We start from the raw sequence: 17,642 nt of genomic DNA on the forward strand, positions 1-17,642 counted from the left end.
AGGCCGAGTTTTGTTTTTTTTCCAGCCTGAAGCTCTTTGGGTGGTTTTCCTTTGGGTTGCTTGTGCAGATCTTTACAGTTCCTTCATAGGCATCCTGATCAGAAATGTCGCCTCTTGTTGCTCTCTCGCACAGAAAGAGTTAATTAAAATGTCAGTTTAAGGGATGATCTGCTTCGAACGCTACTTTGGTCTTTGGGCTTAAACAAGACATTTAAATGATTTCCGTATTTCCACCGTCACTCAGAAACTGTTTTTATTACACAGAGGAAATATTCGAGTGTCCTGCTACAAAGAGCACTCTGCACTGTTATTCCCCCGTGTTTTGTGTTTAATGACCTAAGGGACCCTCTGTGTTGCTCTGTGAGGTAAAATTTTCTCTATTTTAAGGATGGGGCATCTGAGTTGGGGTGACCTACCTGAGATTACACATGGTTAGAGCCATTTCTTGCTGCTCTTGTTCTGAGACAAGACTTAACCCCCAACCCTCCCCCTAGTTGATGCCCATGGGCCTGTTGAATCTTGTGTCATTCCCTGTCTGACCCCGTCATTTCCCTGTCTTGTTCTGCACAGGATGTAAGAATGGAGGCCAGCAGGTGGTGGGTAGGAAGCCATCCATTCCACACACAAATGAGGCTGGGCGCCTGTTTGGTCCCATGCATCCCACGTGGACATACCCTAGCCACAAAGTAGGTCCCCGTTAGCCCCTGGTAGTTATCCTGATTTTAACAATAGTTGGCTCAGAACTGACGCCATCTTCAAAACTGCCAGTTCAAGCAAATCAAGCAACAGTAGGCAGAATTCCTTTGTTATTTATTGCTATATCCAATAGCAGGAATTCTTTCTTGTAAGTCTATTTCCAAAGGAGTAAATTTCAGTCAGTCGATTGACCAGTCACCCTTTGAGATAAATGTGTCAACCTGCACTTTTGGTTGCAAGTAACAGAAACTCAGTTTGAAACAGTACAGGCCGAGAAGGGAGTAACAGGGAGGGTGGGACATCTCTGCCTTGAGACAGCATGAGCCAGGGATGAGAATGCCGCCATCCTCTATCTTGCCTTGACTTTCACTTCTGTGCATGTTGGCTTTATAGCGGACTTCTTCTGCAAACCTGCTTCCTCTGCAGGGAAGAGAACATGGCCACTGACAACCTCAGAGCCTTCTAGCCCCACCACTGCCACTTTCTGATCCCAAGTATAAAAATTCAGAGGAAGGATTCCAACCTGTCAAGCTTGGAGCAGGTTATTAGGAGGTGAGGATTATCTCTGAAAAGATGACAGTCCTCACTTCTGCCATGTGGTCCCAGTCAAGGTGATGATCCCAGCCTATTGTGGGCAGGGAGACAGTAGATTTCATTAGAGAAGGGCTCAGGAGCATTCTGTCTGTATCGGTCTTCTCCATTCCCTTTCTTCAAAGGAGAAGTTGACTTGTCTGAGCTTCTCTGCAACTGATGGTAAGGCTTCTTTTGGGGGCCTTAGGCATCCTCTGGTAATCTCATCTCTAATTAAAATGCAGTGTTTCCCAAGATATGGAAACACACTTTATTTCTTGAGTCTGCTAGCATCCAGCCCTTAGTACATGAGGAACTCGCTAAAAATAAACTTCTTTTACACTCACCCATGGGAAGGGTGGAGGCTGGACTCAGTTTCAGTTAGGCTCATGTCCTTGTGTAGCCCAAACTGCCCTTTACGTAGAGGCTCTGCCCATGCTGAAATCGTGTTGGTCAGTCCTAGCCCTCCTGGGATGACGCAGTCCACTCCTCATCCTCTCATTGCTCACCTAACCACCAAGGCTGGTTCACTATCACAGTCAACTCCCTGACCCCCAACCAGAGAATATCCTGCAGCTGCTACAGCAACCTGAAGCCTCTCCTTTCCAGGTGGCTTAGAAAAGAGCCCCACCTTACACTGTTGACTGCTGAAGCTGTACATTAGGCCTGCCTCGTCCTAGTGGTGATAGCATTTTGGGTTTCTTGAAACAGACCCATAATCTGTAAGTGTCGAGGCACTGTGTTGTCTGTATCTGAGGACTCTCAGCAACATCACTCTAAGGCCTGGGGAAAACTTGATCTGATAGTTCTGGGCTATGTTTTGTATTTGCCTTCAACCTGCCTGGGTTTCAGAGGCAGATTCCTTGCAATCAAGATTTTACCCATCCTCTTGAGAGCAAAGTTTTGATGGAGATTTAGCTTCAATAATGTTGACCTAAGTCTCCGAGCTATTGACAGTGTACATATAAGAAACTCCCCGCCCTGGGTCAGTGTTGTGATATGAGAGAGGGAGTATTTTCCACTGAGGCATTCATTCTTCAACTGAGACGCAAGAGGGCTCGGAAACCTCAGTCTGTTTTCTCCATCCCTCAAAATGACTATCATGTGAGTTCTTTGACAGAAGCATTTAACCTGCTGTTAAGAATTATTTTTCTCTCTTTTCTTGTAAGATTGTGAGAAAATGTAGGTTATAATTACATCCTTATAGTCAGGGAATTTGACCATGCGAGGACTGGAATATTAATTAATGTAACAACAATAAACTGCTATCAACACAAAGAAGCCAGTTGTGATTGTTAAGGCCCTTTGTCTGTGGTGTGAAAGAGCTTCTATAACAATGAACAAGATGCAGACTGCAGAGAGGCTGGTAAAAGGCAGTGGTGTGGCAGTGGCCTTGGGTCCTGTCTAGCTTGTGCCTGGCACAGCCACCCTGGGAAATGTCCCTTGGGCTTCCCCTCCCACCATGTCTTCAACAACCAGCCTGTGCTTCCTCCCAAGGAAGACTTCTGGCTTCAATGCAGAATGCATGGTCCCTGTTTCTGTTTCAGTGGGAGGGGAAGCCCAAGGCCAGGCTCTACCACTTGCCCCCACATAGGCAGTGCACTGGGGAAGGGGTGGGACAAGGGAAGCAAGGAGGTTCTCTTTCTTAAGGGGGGGGGGGGGTTGGAAAGCCCATTCTGAAGGTTGGAATGTGGGGAAATGGGCTTAGGAGAAGGCGAGCAGCTTGGGTTCCCTATGCCCAGGTTCTTCATGCCCAGGTTCCTCTCTGACCCCTTCTTTTGCAATCATGGCTTTCCTTTGGGGTAGAGGGTACCTTCCTCATGAACACTGGGGCATTGGTTCCTCTGGAGTAGCCCAGAGTATTATGATGGTCACTTTCCCATTTAACAGTGAGATCAACTTCCTCAGACTGTCGAGCCCCTGGATGGCCTGTGGTGGGCCTCTGGTTTCGGCCTCACATTCAGCATAGAGGAAGGGAGTGTTTGATGGCGTTGAGCCAACTTACCTGGGCAGCTACCCAGGAAGGTACCTACCTTCCCCACCTACAACCAGGTCAGACACACCCTGAAATTGACTGCAGCTCCTGTCTCTAGCTCAGGGCGTTTTATAAGATTCTGCCTCTCCGAGGCCATTTCAAATCCTCCCCCTTTCCTGTTTTCCATGGTTTCTGGCTACTTTCCATTTACTGCTTAGCCCTATAAGATCCCTCTGAGTTATATGAGTTCTTCTCAAGATGTCTCATCTTAGCTTGCTTCTCTCAGCTCTAGCTCTGTAGAAACACAGTGTGCCAGCCTGGCTGCCAGAGACCTTATCAGGTCATGGGCTTGGCCGCTTCTGGAAGGAATGTGTGAGTAGATGAAGGGCCTTGAAATTGGCATCCCCTGTCTTCTGTGCTCACTGTGATGGTCAGGACGGACCTCCATACTGTGAGGTGTGCCTTGGCTCTGAAGAACCCTGGCATGAGAGTTAATAGATACCCAGATCTGTGCAGGAGTTGTTCCCACATAGTTCCATGGTGAATAGTACCAGCTCCCTGGTCTCCTCAAAGAGTAGAACCATATTGCTGTTGGTGCCTCTGGCAGGCTGTGCCGCCAGCTAAACCAGACCCAACACATCCAGTCAAGTCAAGCACCACTGGGTCTGCAGCTCTGCTGAGGCCTTCCTGGCCAAGGGTGAGGTCATCTGGCAGGTGGTTCTGCCAACTTTCAAAGTACCACTTAGCAACAGCATCTGGTCATGTTCTCCTTGTAGTAGTTTTGAAATCCCGTGGTTTCACGTTTAGGTGGGTGGTTTTGCACATATAATCAGTGAAACTGTCCACACAAATTGTGTACTGCATTTGGAAGTTGGTAAGATGTTTTCCCCACATTTTAAGTACATTCTTTTTTGTTTTCCTTCTCTTTAGTCCCAGGTAAATCACCACAGTGCTGCTAGTAATGAAACATACCAGGAACGCTTGGCACGTCTAGAAGGAGATAAGGAGTCCCTCATATTACAGGTGGGTCCTTTTTGGTGGGAATCAGCACATCTATTACTTCCAACTCTGTAGCTGCCCTAAGTGGGGGAGACATACAAGGATTTTCTCTGTTGGATTTATCTTGTTCTCAAAGTGTGTGTCTTTAGAAAGGCTTTTCCTGGAACAAAGCAGAAAGTAACTGAGGGCACAATTTAGCTCTGGGCTTGGCTTTGGGGGCTTTGAGTATATTCACTTATTTATCATGGACGACCAAGCACCCATGTCTATACGCTGGAAGCTCTGTGGCCAGGCTGATTAGTGGAGCCTTGTCTTCTAGGAGCCCAGGAGTCTTGCCAGGATGATAAGCTGTGTCCTCATGTCACTAATAAAACAGCCATGAGTGATATGGGCCTAAGGGTGCATGTTGATGGGATCAGCTCAGATAATTGGGAGGTGGATCTAGACTTATACATGGAGGCCTAGAGCTGTTAACACAGGATAATAAGCCTTTTATGACTCTCTGGCTTCAAAGAGAGGAACTCTGAAATGTTTCAGGGAGAAAGATAGTCAAAGGACTACTTTCAGTTCTGAAAACATGCTTTCCTTGGTAGGCCATAAAGTTGAGCAATCTTACGAGTGGCCTATTGCTGTGGCAAGGGCCCTTTGCTGTGTTCGCTCTCAACTGCATAAATTAAGCATCACGATCTCATATGTATTGATGATTTGGAGAATAACAAGATTAATATCCCAATCCTAGTTTTTTAAAAAGCTTGAAGGGTGGCAGATAAGACTAGAAGTAAATGGAAGAGGGGGCAGTAGGGTTCTGGAACCTTCCTCCCCAGACTGTGGACTTTAGCCTAGAGCCCTGGAGTTAACACTATAGAGTTAAGAGGCTGTAGTATGTTTTTGTTTTTTCCTTTTATTTTACCTTATTTCTTTTATTCAGTTTACTTCAGTGTATGAATGTGAGAGTGATAAATAATTACTTTGGAAACTTTGGAAAATCAAAAAGAGTTTAACATTTTGGCCTTTTGGCCTTTTTTCCCCAGCCTTTTTTACCTTGTCCTACCCCATCTTTCTTTTTTAAGATTTATTTATTTATTTATTTATTTACAGACAGAAAGGGAGGAAGAAAGAGAGGGAGACAGATGTCAATGTGTAGTTGCCTCTTGCTCATGCCCTACCGGAGACCTGGCCCACAATCCAGGCATGGGCCCTTGCCTGGAGTTGAACCCATGACCCTTTGGTTCACAGGCCAGTGCTCAATCCTCTGCATCACACAAGCCAGAGTGTCCTACCCCTATCTTAAATAAGTAAACTCAAACCAATTATACAGTTATACAGTTTTGCATCCTACTTTGTTCTTTTTCTTCACATCATTGATTTTGTTCATTAAAAATACATGAGTATTGACAACTTGGTGGATGCTAGTTTTAGGTGCTGGAGATACAGCAGTGAAGAAGACAAACTAAGTCAGTCCCTGTTCTCTAGCTTCCACTCGTGTGTGTGTATGTGTGTGTGCTGTACACACACAGTAAACCAATACATGAAATGTGTCAGACGGTGATAAATACTATGGAGAAAAGTAGAACAGGTAAGAACTGTGCAGTTAGGGAAGACCTCCCCCGACAGGAGGACACCTGAAGGAAGTTAGGGAGGGAGCCACTCAGGTGTCTGGAAAAGCCAGGCCAACGAAGTGGTGGGTCCAGCACATGCGCTGAGCAACGAGCAGGAAGGGGCCATGTGGCTGGAGTTGGTGACCTGCAAGGAAGCCTGGTGTGAACTGCCTTCAGAGAGGTGGCAGGGGCCGGGTTATGGAGCACATTAGAGCACAGGAATGTGTCATTTGAAACGCCATCCCAATGAGATGATTAATGAAAGATTGTCCAGATAAGAATTTTGCCACAAACACTATGAAATTGCAAATGTTTGAACCAGAAACCTTCATGGCTGACGTAACACATTCCTATGAAGGGGATTACATTTGAATAAAGAAGTCTTATTTAATAATCTCTTTGATGTTCATGGTTGTTTTTTTTTTTTAACTTCTAAATTCTTGAATAATCCTTATTTAAATAATTCCAACGCAATTGGGAACCTGCTTATCGGAAAAGTCAGAAGTGGATTCTAGTGATTCTGTTCTGCCAGGAGCTTGTGGACAGACTTTCAGAGCTGCTGTTAATGGTCACCCCTGTTTGCAGTGGCCCCTCGGAGCCAATGAGACAAACCCTCCGCATGGTAAGGCCTGTTGCTTAAGTCACACGGCAGCTCAGACAGACTGAATTAATTGAAAACCTTCGCCCAGAATGTTTTCCTGGGTTTACTTATAGAAGAACAAGGGAAATCACACAGAAAAAAAAATACTTGTTTCCAGGATTAGCTAAAAACAAATAAAACCAAAATCATTTATATATCTTCATTAGAGTATAAGTTCTTAAGGCAAGGCTTTGCTTTGCTTTTTTCTTCTTTTTTTTCACTTCTGTATCTCCCCCAGTGTCTAAAATTATGCCTAGCATGTAGAAGGGCTCAAAAAAATTGTTTTTATTACATAAAGGTCACATTCTAGGATCTTTCTATTTCTTATCCCAATTTTCTATATCCCTCCATTCATTATGCTTGGGGTGAGTATTCAGGTTCCTAAGGACCCTGCAACCCAGTGTATCTTGAGTCTTACCTACAGCTGAGCTATAAGCTATAGGATGCTACAGACCACATATTATTCCTCAGGGTACCACCAGTGCATGCCCGCAAGGCCCAAGGCATGATTCAGACTATATGTGTTAATCCTCATAATAAGATTAACCATAACATATCGTTCCCAAGCAGAAGCTCTGGAACCAGGAATCAAAGGCCACCTTCTGGAATCCTACCCTTTTGAAAGTAGCATTAGTAGTTGAAAAGGCCAGACTGCTGATGGTGTTGGGCAATAAAAATTAAAAAACAAACAAAGGTTTGTATTTAAGGTTGGCCCAGTTGACAGAAGGTCCCCGTTTTTGGATTATAATTGAAACATTAGCACATCATGCCTCAACTTGAGGAATATGTTTCAATAATTCATTCATCTCTCGGGAACATACAAATGGAAAGCTTAGTGTAACCATATTAATTTAGATTAGTTCTTCTGTAAGGGGAGCTTTATAATTCATAAAGTTTATTTAAACACTCATAAGTGAAAATCACATTAACTTGTTCATGCTCCAGCTCTTATTCCTTTATAGACCTAATAAATTATTCAGGATGCCCTGGCTGGTGTTGCTCAGTGGATTGAGTGCTGGCCTGCAAACTGAAGGGTCACTGGTTCAATTCCCAGTCAGGGCACATACCTAGGTTGTAGGCCAGGCCCCCAGTAGGGGGCATATAAGAGGCAAACACACATGGATGTTTCTCTCCCTCTCTTTCTCCCTCCCTTCCTCTCATTCTAAAAATAAATAAAATCTTAAAAAAACATTCATGATAATCCATTGTAAATGGCAATGACTGAGCTATTGTTGAAAAACCAAAAGAGTCTAAAGGACCCCAGTTTATCAGGGACTAATTTCTTTATTTTGGGGAGTTCAGCCATTCAATTTCTTCACCTTCCTGCTCTGAGGTAACTTTTAATTCAGAAACAGGAAAAGGAAAATGATCCCAAGGCAGTTTGTTAATAGAGTGGGCTGTGAAAATTTTTTCAGTGTATGTTTAGGGTATACTTTAAATAATTTATTAAAAATGTATTTTTCTAAATTAATTCCAATAAATATTCTCAATGTATTTTTTCCCCCTGCCACTGTGTATGCAATGTGGCTTGTGTATGTTTATGACTTAGAGTTGCGTTTTGGCCTGTGAAGCACAAAAACCTTTCTGGAGCCAAGTTTTGTCAGTGCTAATACATGCCCTTGCCCTTTATGTCCCACATTCCTTAATTGCTTCAGAACACTCACCTGATAGGTGAGCAGCCTCACACCCTTATGAGAGAGGTGAGGTCATTGGCTAGTCTCCACACAGCTTGGATTGCTCCTCCACGTGGGGCGGCAGAAGCCCTGGCAAGCCAGCCGAGATATGCCTTGAGGTTGGGGCTGCCCGAGTGAGCTCTAGAAGAGGAGTAAGAGCAAGAGTTCAGCCCAGAGGCAGCTCTCGTGGCTACTGGGTGTTTTCTCATGAGCGTATCAAGAACAGGAAATGTGACCAACGTTATTTGAGGCAGTGGCTGAGACTCCCTGGCAAGGTAAGAAAACAACTGGCATTTCCTTCATCCGGGACACTCCCCCACCTGCCACCCTTCAGTGGTGTGTGGCTTCAGGGCTCTGCCCCGTGGGGAGCCAGTCCTGCTCCTTCACCATTGCTTTATTTCCCCGGTCAGGTGAGTGTCCTCACAGACCAAGTGGAAGCCCAAGGAGAGAAGATTCGGGACCTGGAAGTATGTCTCGAAGGACACCAGGTGAAACTCAATGCTGCTGAAGAGATGCTTCAACAGGTAAGGGTGGCTGGAGCTGAAGGCCCTTGGGTTCTATCAGAGCTCAAGTGTTTAAGCCCCTTTCTGTGTCAGGGTTATAGCTCTTCCTTTCCCGTCTTTCCTGGAGCTGGGATTGGCCACTCAGTGTAGTGTTGATTCAGCAAGTGAAACAGGGCCTGAACATTGAAAGCTGCAGAGGGGGGTGGAGTATGGGCCTGGCCTGCATGAATAACCTGTTGGGCTGGTTAGACAGATTCCCAAGCAGCACTTCCCCAGGCCTGGTTCAGCGAAGGAGCTCTCTGTTGGCAATGTCATGGGGACAATATCACGTGAACTGCAGCTTGCCTGCAGGTGGCACTGGGGTTTTAGAAAGTCACCCAGCTTATTTTGTGCCCCCTTTCCACTTATTCTCCCCCCCTCATTCTGTGTAGTCTTCTTTCCTGAAATGTATTATATAAATAATATTTTAATATAATTTTATACATGTTAAAATGAAAAACAATTGACTGTTCTGCTAGTCAAATAAATAAATCTCTTAAATGTCTTATTTTCTTTTGGTCCTTGATATGTATGCATATAATTTCCAAAGCTCTATTCATACCAGATATACAATTATTCCTCAGATTTTTGTATGCTTCACATCATAGAGTTTTGCCTATTTTAATTTTGTGGTATAGTTGTCTTTACTATCACTTATAGATACTTTTTTGAATGAAACTATGACTGACTCTTCTACTCTTGAACAGTTTTAACCTGTTATAAATTTTGAGCTACCATTTTTAGGAAGGATACTGAATTTTTATCAAAAGTCTTTTCAGGCCCTGGCTAGTGTGGCTCAGTGGATTGAGTGCTGGCCTGTGAACTGAAAGGTCACTGATTCGATTCCCAGTCAGGACACACGTCTGGGTTGTGGGCAGGGTCCCCAGTTGGGGGCATGTGACAGGCAACCAACCCATTGATGTGCCTCTTGCACATCGATGTTTCTGTTCCTCTCTTTCCCCCTCCATTTCCTTCCCTCTGAAAATAAATAAAAAAAAATTTTAAAAAGTCTTTTCAGAATCTATTGAGAAAGTAATTAGAAATTTTATTTTATGAAATTTATTAATATATTTAATGTTTTTTAATGTACATCCTTCTTGCATTTTCAGTTATTTTGAAAAATAAGCCATGACTGAAGCTTATGTGTGTATGTGTTGTAGCTCCTGGTATAGTACTGGCACGTAAAAGGGGCTCACTAATTATTTAAAGAATGAAAGCCCATCCCTTCAAATGAGGGGGTTTGATTGGATGACCACTTGTCATCTTTCCCCCAAAGCTCTCACAGTTTTTTATTGCTGTAATCAGCATAGAAATAAAATTATTTCATAATGAACACAGGCTTTGAATCTGACCTTTGGTCTTAAGATAAATCTCATAGTTCCTAGGTGTCTGTTAGCTTCGTTTGTGTTTGAAAAACATTTTTTTAAAGTCAGTGTTTGTATGCAGATGGCTTTATAGGCACTAGTTCCAAGAGCTGGGGGCTGTTACTAGTTGTTTTTTTTTTTTTTTCATTGCTGATTAGTAAGTTAACACACTCCTGGCTCCATCTGATTTTCTCTTTAAATTGTACAGCATTTCTCTTGCTACTCCCTGAAAATCTGAGTAGCAAGAGGAGTGGCCTTTCTATGTTTTTGTATTTATTTTTAAGAGTTTTGAATCTTTTGAAAATCCACAAAAGAACATTGGCTGATAGAAAAATCTCAAAGAGAAGAAAAGCTTTTTCACAAAGAGTGAAAGGAGCACAGGATGACCCACTAGATTGTATTTTTAAGGCTGGGCAGGGTGTGGTTTTGGGGTGGGGGTGAGAGCGGAAGATAATGGGGTGCTGTAAAAAAAAAGATAGAAAAAGAACATTTGGATGTGTAAGGGAACATGCTGTAACATTGTCAGAAGGGGGATGTGTCAGGAAGGCCGTGCCTGGCAAGTAACGCATGACTGGTGGTCAGAGTTTGGCTGCACTGTGGCTCCTGACTTCTCCGAGCGCCCTTCCCGGCTGCTCTTCTGGCACTGCCCCACACTCTTTCTATTGTGCTGCTTCTGAGCCCTGGTCAGAGTCTCTGTGCCCAGCAGTCACGCCAGTTCCCAGCACCAGCTGGGGGAGTCTGTCTTGTCCTTCCATGGACTGGATTTTAGACTTTTGAAACAAATCTTAAGCTCAGTTACCCTTCATGTGTTGTATGTATCCTAAGCCTTCTTTCCTGTGTCTATGGGTTCGGTAACAGGCATGTGGTTTGCCTGTACCATAAAAGAGATCTTGGCTTGGTGTCTTTTGGTGTATAACTCTTATTAGCCACCTCTAGGATTTAAAGACTTTTCTGAACTTAGCCATAACTTTATACTGATAACTTTCATTGCATTCTTTCAGTCTTTCAAGGATAAAATGAAAGGACTATAGAATATTTCCTTTGTGGAAAATTCTGAGTTCATGTCATAAGACACATAGGAGCCTCAGCTCCCACTTGTGTGTCTTTTGGACATGGTGGTGCCTGAGCTTGAGATCTTTGAGGTGCCAGCTCCAAATCCCAGACTGACTATGCCGATGCACAGTTAATGCTTTCCTAAAGTCTGCTTGACGCTGTTTGAAAAGACACTTAATTCTTGCAATATAGCACTGATGCGATTCTGTCTGTTGCTTGGAGTACGTACCTGTGTCTTCTGAAAGGGGGACAGGCAGAGACTTGCCTCCTTGACTGTGTTGTCCTGGACTGCAGGGCTCTTGGCTTCTGGTGAAGGGAGCAAGAATGACTCATGGCCTTGAGGCAGAGAATGGAGGCAAACAATTGCCTCTTTCTGCCAGCCCTCAGAAACCATTCCTGCCCTGAGCCAAGCTTGGCCTCCTGCTCAAAGGCCTGAGGAGCTCTGAACAGTCTCTTTGACTGTCACAGCGTGGGGCCTTCTGGCTGGCTGTTGGCACTGCTTGGGTATGCGCTCCACACACTGAACATGTCTTGTCCAAAGGAGACGGTGGCTACTCTAGCTGACTGTGCCTATAGGCTGGCGTTGCCAGATAGTCCCATGGAAATCCAGATTCAAAGATAAGTTTCTGTTTTAAAAACATTGGTGACTAATTAAAATGAAATAAAAATGCTGTTTGAACCACATGATATGTACCATCACGTCAGCCTGAGCCTGGCCTATAGACCTCTAACCTACGACCTCTGCTCTAGACTTTGCCCCCTCCATTGCCTGGAATAGCACTTGGGGAGACCTAAGGAAACCCAGCCCAACCAACAGAGGCTAAACCCTGTGCTTACATGGGCTTCAAAACCCCACTGAGCTCTCCCTTCCCACATCTGTTCTCCTGACCAAAGTCAGCCTCCCGCCAGGAGCCCAAGAGGAAACAAGGGAGTTCCCCACCCAACTCATGAGCTACGCACCCCTCAGCCTGGCCCGGCCCCTGCTAAGTACTAATCTCTCAGTTCCCATCTGTTTTCTTTTAAGCATTAACCCATCAGTCTCCAGAAATCAGAAAGAGAGAACATGAAGACCTTGTGGTTAGATGGGTAAACCAGGACCAAAGAGAATGAGCACAGGAGCCAGTCCACATGGGCAACACATGGACACAATTTAGAGCAAACTATTACTTGTCTGCAGCCTAGCGAAGCTTGGGAAGGGGGCTGCTACAGCATCTCGTGGGACTGCCTAGGAAGCACCTACTCAGATACTGTCTCAGACTCACTGAGCATATCTGGATTTCTCAGGGAACCTTCCCCATTAGGAAGAGACATTTTCCAAAATTGTACAATTGGATCTTCCTACAATCGTACAATTGTGCAATCAAGGGGCCACAGCCTGCATCAGTTTTCACAGGTGTGGGATGGTCTGGGCGTAGAGTTCACAGGGCTGAGCCTTGCCCTCTGTTCTTTAAGCAGGTCAAGGCCTTGTCCAGCTGCATCTCTGAATGCTGCACACTGGGCTGTGTGAGCCCAGGGCTCAAAATAGCACCCTGGGAATACAAGCATTCACCAGTGCCCTCCTCCTCGTGACTGGCTCAGCTGGCAACAAAATCTCTGTGTCACAGGGAGCATCCCCCACGGCCTGTTGATGTATTCGAGCTCCCTGGTGGATTTTTCTGAAGTGGCCTTATGGGTTGTCTGGGGTGTGCGGGGTCCAGAAGGTTCTTGCACAGAAAGCTCCTCCACCTCCTATCATGGACCCTTCTCCAGAGGAGGGAAGGTGGTACTAGTCACTGGGTAAGAGATTTTATACAAAGTGGGCAGCACTTTCCAGAGACTGGCCATTTATGATGGAATCAGTGTCAAGAGCAGAAACAATATTCACTGCTGAAAAGAAGATAGGGAAGTCAAGTGGAGAAGAAGAACAGAAGCAGACCTCCTTTGTGAGGACATAATCCAGCCTTTGGGAAACCTGAAGGCCCCAGGCTCTCTTTCAGCCCTCCTACCTGACCCACAGTCCCAGGCATCTGGCAACCTCATTGTTTTGCTGCCTTTTTGGTGAGGTGTGGAGAGTGACAAATTTAGTGGATTTGGAGTCAGCAGACACCACTTCCTGTAGAGTCACCACTTGCTGTTAATCTGGGAAAGTCAAGGCACCTGCATTCTTCTTTGCAGAGAATGGGGATGACAATGTGGACTCGACATTGCCCACCTCTTTGTGCCATAGTACAGCTCTTCCAGTTTTGTTAGAACTGCACACCAGTGGTCAGTGTGAGTCACGACACTGAGCAGGAGATACTCGGCCTAAGACACAGGCCCAGGCCCTGCCCTTGAGGGGACTGAGGGAACAGTGCACTCAGACCTGGGAACTCAGCAAAGTCTCAGCAGCCCCCGGCTGATAAATTTCCCAAAAGCACCTTTAAGGGGTATTTCCATCTCAAAAAGAATATTCAACAGAGCTGTGTACATGGTCCTGTGGGAGCACAAATCTGTCTGAGAAGGTGGGACACCTGAGTCAGGAGTGAAGAAAACAGGGTTTGCCAGTTAGTCCCTAAAACCCCCTGGAGATTTATGAGGCAGAAACGACCACTTTGCTCAAGTGTCTCACGTGGTGTGTGATCTCCGGGCCACAGTGTGAAGTAGGTGCTTTGCCCCTTTCTGCAGATAAGGGAACTGAGGTTCAGAGAGGTGGTTTCAGGAGTGGGGACTGAGTCTGCACTCAAACTCAGGTTGACAACAAGTGCTTCTCTACCCACTGTCGTTCATGAAAGAGGCTTCCCAGCAAGGTCTGGGCCTCCCACTTCAAAGGGCAGAGGACACATTTTCCCTTTCATGTCTTTCCATGGCCTATTCTTTCATTCTGGTTTCAGATTGCCAGTCTGGCTCCAGTCCCCCGTCATTGGTCAGTAACTCCCTGGGTCATGTTCCACACTTAAAGATGGAGGTAATTGCTTCAAGATGTAGCCCTTGAAGGAGAGAATAAGTTGAAAGGCAAATTCTTTTTATCAGCTCTAGTCTGAAACTGAGCTCTGGAAACAGGAAATGACGATTTGCTCTGAGATGTAAACTTTTATTTTCATCTCCAAGAAAGGAGATAGAGTTCTCCTTCTGGAAGGAATTACTGATAGTGGTGAAGTGAGAGGGGTGAGTGATAATTTTGTTCACTGGTTTTTCCTAAAGTTTCATTACCCACTTTCATGGGCCTTCACAGTAAGAAAAACAAGACACCCACCTCCCGTACTACCCCCTCCTCATCCCGTGCCCTCGTTCGTTTACACAGGCTGAAACAATTGAAAGAACTGGGAGAGCAGAAGCCAGGGCTGCATATGAAACCCGTGCCCCTCGTCTCCAGCCCCATACTCCCCTCCTCCTACCTCCACATGCATTATGGCGGCTGCTTGACTCCAAGAGGTTCCCAGCAGAGCCTAACCCTGCAGGTCTGAGCAGGGGCCAAGCCTTACCTTGGTTCTCCCGACAAGCAGGCTGGATCCAGAGAGAGATAATTCCAGTCTTGGGGTTTGAGAGCTGAGGGCTCAAGACTATTTTTCTTAAGGGGTAAAAGAAGCCAGCAAAGGAGATGGAAAAGAAAAAACAAAGGTCAGAAAAACCAAAAGGAAGGAAAGAGTGGTAAGAAACAGCTTACACTGATGAGTGGATGAGGGACAAGTCCGTTGGGGGCTGAGAAGTGCAAGTTACATCTGAAAGCTTGGACTGTTCCTGTGCCCTGCCTGGTGAGGGCAGAAGCCAGCTTGTAGACAAGCAGGCATCTTACTGAGAAGTGACAGGAAGATGAGGAAGAAGAGGCAGCAGGGGTGGACTATTCTTTCTAGAGGAAAGAGATGGAAAGAGACAGCATTCACACACACCAGGCACGCAGAGCGTGCACTTGCCTAGTGAGAGCTCATGGGTGGGTGCTCAAGAGGAAGGCCAGGTTGCAAGGGAAGGTTCATTCAAATGTCAGAAATTTGATCGTGTTTCTAGCCTGAGGAATATAAGCTGATGGGGAGGGAGAGATTAAATGCCTGTCAGAGTGGATGATTAATGGTCCTACCCTAGAGCAGCACAGACTTTCTGGGAACTCCCTCAAAGGCAGCACAGAGGTGAAGGAGAGCCTAGGACCATATGAGTAGGCATCACTCTGAATTACCCTCTAGGAGAAGCAGGACCAGAACTCAGAGAACAAAGCCAAATGCCACTGGTTAACCAGGGAAGTAGCCTGGCGTTTCATCGAGCTGTTTGAGGAGGGCATGAAGAGTCTAGAGACCAAGAAGTGGTCAGCAGCAGGAAGGTGGGTTGGGTGGGGTCATTCAGAAGCAAACTCTGCCTGTAGTCACTGTGTTTTTTAGCATGTGCCTTTCATGTGCAACCTGGAAATTTCCTGGGCTAGGGAACAGTTCTGTAGGTGAAAAAGCCTGACTTAGAAGTTGCTTACATGCAAGTCTTTCAGACCGACCTTGGAAAGAAGGTGTGGGCTGGCCTTCTCTAAGACATGGATTTAAGATATACGAATGAAAGACAATTTGGGGAAATGTTGAAATAGAAAGGATGTAAGTTCAATGAATGATCAGGTGATTTAAAAAAATCTTTTCAGTAACTCTGAGAGGTTATTTGAGGAGAAGAGGGGGATAGGGTGGGGTTCAGGGGAGAATGGGGAAGATTTGGAATGATCTCTGAAAGGGACCAGCCAGAGATGAATACAGATTTTGCCAGGCAGTGTTGGAAGATCAGCTGTAATTAGAATAAAATTTGTATGGAAACCAGTTGGCATCATTAAGTGACTTTTTACCAGCAGTTCTCAGGCAAACATAGATAAAAGGCTTTGAGGTTTGGCATGGCCCAGGCTCTAGTAAACCGAATGCATTTCAGGTCTAGGGGCCTCAAGGATGAGCTGGATGAGGAGTTTTCTGCTGCCGAGAGGATACAATTGAAATGACTAACCTCAAAGGTATAGAGAGGATAAGGAGGCAGATATTGCTTAAAGGAAGTTGATACTCTAGGAAAATAGAGAGTTATTAAGTAACTAGCAGCCACCAAGGAAGAAATGAAAGATTACCCAAGTGAGTAAATGGGGCAGTTGAAAGGTCAGAGGATTATGGCCAGAGGAGAGAATTTGAGTTGAAGGTTTTAGAAGCAGAGCAAACACATTCTGGACAGAGGTTGTTGCCATCCTGCTGAGAGGCTGAAACAAAGTATATGAAAGTCAGGAAATGTGAAGCCAGAATGGATGTTAAAAGGGAGGCAAACAAGGATGTTGAAGCTGCTGAGGAGAGGGGATGTGCCCAAAGTAGGTAAACTATTGTTCAAAAGACAAAAGCCTCAACGAAAATGGGTGGCCATGTTGGGTTCTAGGTATTTGGAGAGAATATGATATTGAATGCACTGCCTTAGAGGAGGAGGGCAGATGGAGACCATCACTAGGGACGAATAGTGATTTGGACGTAGTCTCGAAACAGGGAGAGGGAGAAAGGTGTTTTGGCAGCTGGGTTGTCGAAGCAGAGTGGTCTTCACTTGAGATGACTGGGAGATGTGTCATATTGTTCAGACATCTGGACTTTGGCTTACGAAGGAGCAGCCGAGTGTAGGATAGTCAAATGCTATGAAGACACATGTGACAGAAGTGGCAGTGCGGAGTAGTGGCTGGAGGCGGCGCCGAGCCTGGAGGTGGGGAGTGGAGCTGGACTGGGGAAAGCTGGCGGAAGGCTGGTGTTCAGTTCAGGGCATGGGACAGTATTTATAAGTGATGACGAAAACGGGTGATGATAATGAAAGGTAGAGGTCCTGGTAACAGATGTAAGCTGGGAGAGAGTCAGTGCAACTTTTGTTGTCAGTGGAGTACATGAAATTAAGCAGCCCCAGGTTTCTAATGAAAATTTTGGTGTGTCCAACTGGAGTGCCCACTTGGAATGTTAGTGTGACCCACTGGAGCACCAGCATGACCAATCAGAATGGCTATTGGAACTTTGGTTCAACCAATTAAAATACCATCCCTGTCAGCTGGAACATTGGTGTGACCAATGACAGCCTTGCAGTTAAAACAGCTAGTGGGATTTTGGCAATGATGGAGCAGATTAGAGTCTTAGCTTTTAGGAGAGATACATTCTGTGGCTTTTTTGAACCCCACCAAACTAGTGGCTTGAATGCTGGTTAGTAGACAAAGTGCATGAATATCCTTAAGACAGTCAAGCACTCAACAGGGGCTGTGTTTCTAACTGTCATACCCCCACGCCTTGGCATCTGGTAGATATTTAAAAACTTATTTGTTGAAAAAAATGATTTAAGTCTCATGGAAGAATATTTTCTGTTCTCAGCACTCCAAAGCAATGTTATTATTTCATGGACCTTGATTTGTAAAATTGCTCCTTTTCACCTTTGCATCAGTGGCTGGGAAGCTCACAGGCACTTTATAATCCGTCTCCAGCTGTGTGTCAAACTTGAATGTATGACTTCAGTACCAACTGTAACTCTGGCTTCAACTTCTTTTCCTGTCTGCTTTAGTTTTTATGGTGTATTTTCTAACTTGAATTATCTATTGTGCACACTGCCTCAAATAAGT

At 45.2% G+C, this 17,642-nt stretch overlaps 1 protein-coding gene across 9 annotated transcripts in view; it reads left to right on the forward strand.

Annotated features, from left to right (window-relative positions):
* The window catches only part of PPFIBP2 (PPFIA binding protein 2), a 131,056-nt gene that overhangs the window by 66,182 nt on the left and 47,232 nt on the right, over nt 1–17,642 (forward strand). For 7 of the 9 annotated variants that reach the window (XM_036028949.1, XM_028514585.2, XM_036028952.1 and 4 more), the window contains 2 exons: nt 4,172–4,264; nt 8,562–8,675. In XM_036028949.1, the coding sequence (XP_035884842.1) occupies nt 4,172–4,264; nt 8,562–8,675 (207 nt within the window). Of the gene's footprint in view, nt 1–4,171; nt 4,265–8,202; nt 8,427–8,561; nt 8,676–17,642 lie in introns of those variants that run through there. The other 2 variants (XM_036028951.1, XM_036028955.1) reach the window with 2 other exon arrangements.

Source organism: Phyllostomus discolor, chromosome 6 (genome assembly GCF_004126475.2).
Source record: "Phyllostomus discolor isolate MPI-MPIP mPhyDis1 chromosome 6, mPhyDis1.pri.v3, whole genome shotgun sequence".
Lineage (NCBI taxonomy): Eukaryota > Metazoa > Chordata > Mammalia > Chiroptera > Phyllostomidae > Phyllostomus > Phyllostomus discolor.